Source organism: Tasmannia lanceolata, unplaced genomic scaffold (genome assembly GCF_043159265.1).
Source record: "Tasmannia lanceolata isolate RefF3 unplaced genomic scaffold, GAP_Taslan_0.1 ptg000012l, whole genome shotgun sequence".
Taxonomy (NCBI): Eukaryota; Viridiplantae; Streptophyta; class Magnoliopsida; order Canellales; family Winteraceae; genus Tasmannia; species Tasmannia lanceolata.
The window spans coordinates 2,866,611-2,872,364 of record NW_027518689.1 but is presented as its reverse complement, the minus strand read 5'-3'; the positions used below and the strand labels follow the sequence as shown (position 1 = coordinate 2,872,364).

General features: G+C 39.4%; 1 protein-coding gene across 1 annotated transcript; it reads right to left on the bottom strand.

The window, feature by feature from the left end:
• Positions 1-2,914: 2,914 nt before the first annotated feature.
• On the bottom strand, positions 2,915-5,438 carry LOC143888249 (protein FAR1-RELATED SEQUENCE 5-like). The gene is made up of 2 exons (XM_077392610.1): positions 3,084-5,438; positions 2,915-2,992 (listed from the first exon to the last, which is right to left on the bottom strand). Exons 1-2 carry the CDS (start codon positions 5,436-5,438, stop codon positions 2,915-2,917), a joined length of 2,433 nt encoding a protein of 810 aa, XP_077248725.1.
• Positions 5,439-5,754: the final 316 nt, after the last annotated feature.

Below are 5,754 nucleotides of genomic sequence, written 5' to 3'. Positions count from 1 at the left end.
GCTGAAATCGTTGAAGAAAATTGTGGGTTTCAAACCCTTGGCAGCCACACGAGCTTCTCTCCCCCAAACCCTTCGCAGCCACAGGAGCTTCTATCCCCCATCGTCTCTCTCCCACACGAGCTTCTCTGCAAACAAAGGTCAGTTGCTTCCTGTGCGTTGAAGAAAATTGTGGGTTCGAAAATTGTGGGTTTTTTCCGTTTTTTCTTCCCTTTTCCCAATAGATTAACCCCAAGCATGCTTTTCCCCCATCTTAAATGCTATGAGAAGCATGTTTTTTACCAGATGGAGTTCGTTTTCTGTTTTTTTTAAAGGTTTCTAGGTTTATAAGAATATCTGGGTTTCTTGGGTTTCTTCGGTGGAAATAAAAACCCACAAATAAAAGCATATGGAAGACTAAGATTTTTTCTGGGTTTTAATTTCTGTTGTTCGAACCTTGGTTTCGAACAAAATTTCTGGGTTTTGAACAGAATTTCCGGGTCAATCTAGGGTCAGCCGTCTCTTCTTCAACCCTTTTGGATTTCGATTTTTTTCTTGGATGGAAAGGGTAAACCCAAAATTAAGAACCCCAAGTATATGGATTTCGATTTTTTCATTGATTTTATTTCTCGGTTTACATTACAGCATAAGCTGAGATTGTGGGTCTCCAATTCTTTGTTTTTCTTTGTTTTTATTTCTGGGTTTATGCGGTTACCCACAAAAAATCGATTTTTTCTGGGTTTTTATTTCTGTATTTCGAACCTTGGTTTCGAACAGAATTTCTGGGTTTTTATTTTGGTTTCTTCAAAAAAAAAAAAAAAACCAGAAACCCAGAAATGAATGCACCCAACTTTTCATTAGAATTGTTGTAACTTATGGATGGGTTTTATGGGTTTGTTAGTATGGTTTTGATGGAGTAACTTATGTATGAGTTTGATGGAATTGTTATATCTATGTGTTGTTTATGTCGTACCAGATAATGGCGAAGGATAAGTTTTATGTGGTTTTTAAGGGACAACAGGTGGGCATATTCGACAGTTGGGCAGACTGTCACCTTCAAGTGAACAGGTATAGTGGAGCATCTTATCGCTCTTATGCCACAAGGAAAGAGGCAGAAGCAGCCTTCAATGCATATGATGAGCTCCATGAGGAGCATTTGAAAGACAAACGTGAAGATGACATCCACAATGTTCCTTGGTTTTTGGGGTTAGCCATTGGTGTAGGGTTAGTACCTTTGAAAGTAGGATTTTAGAATTTTTTCCCACTTGTTTATGAGGTATGTTGACTCACATTATTGTTTGATATGCAGACTGGGGCTTAAAATGGTAGCTGATGCCAAAATTACTTCTGCTGAGGTACACAGCCTCCCTGACCTCAAAGATGCCGTGCTGAACATTGATGGTTTCCCCAGAGGTGAGCTCATTGATGCTTATGTGTACCTCAACGGGCATCAGAAGGCAGCTGAGGCCTTCCTTTCTCTGGACGAGATGGACCGAGTGGAGATGATGAGGCGCATTCTGTGCCGTTTGGCTATGTGATTTTTATATATGAACTCTATGATGTTTATCTATATTTTGGGTGTATGAGTTAATTGGAAATGTTATAGCTTGGGCATTATCGCTGATATCTTTCAATTTCCATTTAGGCTGAAAACCAATTCTTAAAAGAGTCTTCTTAAAAATCCAATTCCAATTTCCTCTGCCACAGCTTTGACCTGAAACATATAGTAGATGTTGATATCATATATGGGTCCTATAGAGAAACGAAATTCCTTCATGGAAACTTAAAAATTTTAAATAGTCTACTTTAAAAAGTTTGGGCGTATCTATCATACTATCTGAAAGCATAATATGAAGAACTCAGATTGAGACCCTAGAGAGTATGTTATTCCTTTTTTAGAGTTTTCACATTTGAAAGTCAAGGTGGGATGCAAGGAATTGGAAGCAGTGTCCAAAATGTTCCTTATCGATTAGGCCCTTTTATAGGTTTGTGGTTGGTTTTAGTGAGTTGTGTATCTCCACTTCTAGGTTCCATCATGGGTCTTCCCAATGTCCTTGCTGACTGTATCTACATAAGATTCTCACTATGGACCACCTAAACATGGTAGAAGGCATATTAAACTGGTGCGTTATGTGTAGAGCTTTGGAGGCAGAAGTGGGCCACTTCATTGTTCCTTTGCTTCATAGTTGAAGCATGAGCCTTTTTCTCATTTCCATCAAGAGGTCTTATCATATAGACACTGAACTTGGTAGCTATGCTATGGTGAATTCGGAAAGAGAACAATAATAGAACTTTTAGTTATGGACAAGTGGGTTCGAGGGTTCTTGTGAGCTTGGCATTCAGCATAGTCTCAAGGATAGCAGATATCCTGCAAGAGGATGATTTGGCCAAGCCCAAGTCTCCAGATACCACATTCAAAATAAACTACTTTTCCAAGACAAATCTGTGGAATACAAAGCATTGAATAGAAAGCAGTCAATGTATCTTTCTTCACGCTCCACCTAATAACAATCAGTTTATTACATCATTATTTCCAGCATTGTCACTTTCATAGAGACTGAAGTTTCAAAAAACATGTTCCAGTTGGTACGTGCAACAAGTTGGTTGGGAGTAACTTTATCTTCACCTGCAAAAAAGAAAGAAATTACAATCAGGGCCTAAACAATAAAAATGGGACTGCAAACACGTGCCTTAAATGAGATGTATTGGTGGCATGAAAGTGTGTGATATGTGAATTTTTGGGTGGCTATATATGCCATTGAAAATGTACTACACATCATTGGTTCTTCTAACATGGGGATGACAGGAGTTGTTCTTTTAAATTACCTGCCATCTAAGTATGAAAGGCTCTGCTTGGATGCAAACCAGTGTTTAACAAAGCGATGTCTTTCGCTTCCTAGTAAAAGACACTACCACATACCTAGTGAAAAGAGCAATATCACGAAGCGATATCTTCGTCTGCCTCTTCCTGTTCCTGTTCCTGTTCCTGTTCATGTTCCTGTTCCCTTATATTCATCTATTGGCAAAGATAAAGATCAACTCACATGCAAGCAAAATTTACGACATAAAAAAAGACAATCAACATAAATAAAAAAAAAACTCCAAACCTTTTGTTTCTTTCTCTTCTGTTCGTCCTTTGTTTTCTTCTCACAAGTGCGTATATAGTGTCCTAATTTCCCACAATATGAGCACTTGCGTTTCTTTAATTGTTCTTGAGAGGTCTCTATCGCAGATTTCATCCGTGACGCAACCTTTGGCCGGCCCTTGGTCTTCACGACCTGTGGGTCTCGAATAGTGATCTCTGCGATTTGACTATAAACAACATTGGACTGCACTTGGCTGCCAATGACTTCTAACTCACTTTGTTTCTCTTTCTTCTTTTGTTCGACTTCCGCCAACAATGCATCGCACATTTCTTCCATCTTGTTGAAAAGAGTCTCATCATTATAAGATTCCTCGTCCAGTCTTCGTTGTTTTGCCTTTAGACACCACCTCCTCAACGGAGTTACGCCATTTTCCCTACCTTGTTCCCTTGTAGGAACTTTACCCAACACTTGATATCGTGCATCAACTGTCCATCTCCTAAGTATGTAACCCTCAGGAATAACAGTTAAATGCTTCTTCTCAAATACTTTAAGAATATGTCTGCATAATAGACCTGAAGTCTCGAACATCACGCAGTCACAAGTCGCATTCACACATTCAACATCACTATAAAGAACAATATGTCCTTTTTTGGTTTCAAAATCACTATCCATGCGTACTACACTGTAAGTTGTCACATTCCCATCCTTACTAAGCTTTTTACACCAATAATCAATGGTTCTCTTAAGCTCCGCCTGAAATAGTCCAAAAATAGCCCTTGTATAGTATTTTCTAGCCTCCTTCTCCAATGGGCTTAATGTTATCATTATAGCCTTTGAATTTTTCGACTTAAAATCTTCCTCTGTTTCCTTCCTACGACGGTCAGCAAGCGCTTTCTCGTATTGCTCTAGGAAATCATGTAGAGACGTCTTTTGGTTTACAAAACCATCGAAGTAAGCATTCATGCTTTCACTGCGCTGACTAGAAGTCATGCCTGCAGTGAAAGTACCTCGCCAATATGCTGGCACCCAATGGATCCTAAGCTCCCACATCTTGAAAAGCCAATGCTTCGAATCAATCTTATGCTTCTCAACTAATTTAGCCCATTCAACCTCACATTCATCTATTTCCTTTGAGTAAAACCAACGGTTGTAGTCTTTCATAAACTCACTCTCTGCCTCCCTCATCTCTGCAACATGCTCAACTAAGTGCCTGCCAATGTGCCATGAACAGAATCGGTGACAGGTATTTGGGAAGACATTCTTAATCGCATTTCGCATTGCCCCATCCATATCAGTAATGATAGCTCCTGGAGCTTTCCCATACATGCATGTCAGCCATTGCTGAAATAACCACGTGAATGTCTCTTCGGTCTCATCAGCTAGGAGTGCACATCCGAACAAGATAGACTGCCTGTGATGGTTGACTCCTGTAAATGGTGCAAAGGGCATCAAATATCGGTTGGTCTTGTATGTCACATCGAACACAATAACATCACTGAATGTAATGTAAGAATATCTCGCCCTCGCATCCGCCCAGAACATGGACCTCATCGTCCCATCTATGTCTAACTCCATAGAAAAAAAGAAGTCTGGTTCCTCTGCCCGTTTCCGCTGTAAATGGTTGGCCACATTGACAGCGTCTAGGCCCATATTGCTCTTCCTCTTTACTTTCAAATGGGATTGCACCTGGTTCGCTGAGAGAACACCTAGGTCTCTATCAGATATAGCATTAACACTCTTTACAATAGTAGCAGTCATCATCCCTATGCCATGGAAAGAATGTATCAAATTCCTACAACTCTCCGTTTTATGGAGTTGGTTATGAGAACGATGTAGGGATCTTCTAAGAGGAGAGGTAAGTTCATGGCAATGTTTATCTTCAAAGGTTGTTACTAACCACTTCTTATCTCTTTCTTTTATGACCATCCTCGCTTCACAACCGACTCTGAGAATGCGACGTTCTTTTACTTCCTTACCAGTTCTTCGCTTGTCATTTGGATCTTTTTTTCCCTCCTTGTCACATACGTATAACCTACAAATCACATCTCCTGTTACCTTTGACTTGGTTGTACTGGATTTTCGTACTCCAAAACCTTTAGCCAAACCATACGCATTATAATATTGATATGCATCCTCACATCTGCCAAATACCTGGCCAAGAAAAGGCTTATTTTCTACCGTCTCCTCGTCATTCCTATCGCTGTCAACATCTACTGCATTATCTTCACCCACATCCTCCAAAATTAACCTATTTGCATCTATGTCACTGATAGTTAATCCGCAAGATTGCGACACAGTGTCATCGACAAAACATGAGTACATAGCACCAACATCTTCAATATGAAACCCACAACCATGTGATGAAGAATCACCCATTTTAGGTTCCTTAAGACAACATAAGGTTTTAATTAAAATTCATATAACCAACTAATTCAAAGAAAAAAAAGATGAAACAAAATAGAGAAAAAAAGAAGTAGAAAGAGAAACCATCAGTCATCAGTGAAGAAATCACAAATCGAAATTGGAGACCCACAATCTCAGCTTATGCTGTAATGTAAACCGAGAAATAAAATCAATGAAAAAATCGAAATCCATATGCTTGGGGTTCTTAATTTTGGGTTTACCCTTTCCATCCAAGAAAAAAATCGAAATCCAAAAGGGTTGAAGAAGAGACGGTTGACCCTAGATTGAC

Excerpts from the sequence above, each read along its gene's own strand:
- LOC143888249 (XM_077392610.1), bottom strand. The coding sequence starts at position 5,438 with ATGGGTGATTCTTCATCACATGGTTGTGGGTTTCATATTGAAGATGTT. Across the intron at positions 2,993-3,083 it reads AGAAGAGAAAGAAACAAAAG|ATGAATATAAGGGAACAGGA; the intron begins GTTTGGAGTTTT and ends CTTTGCCAATAG.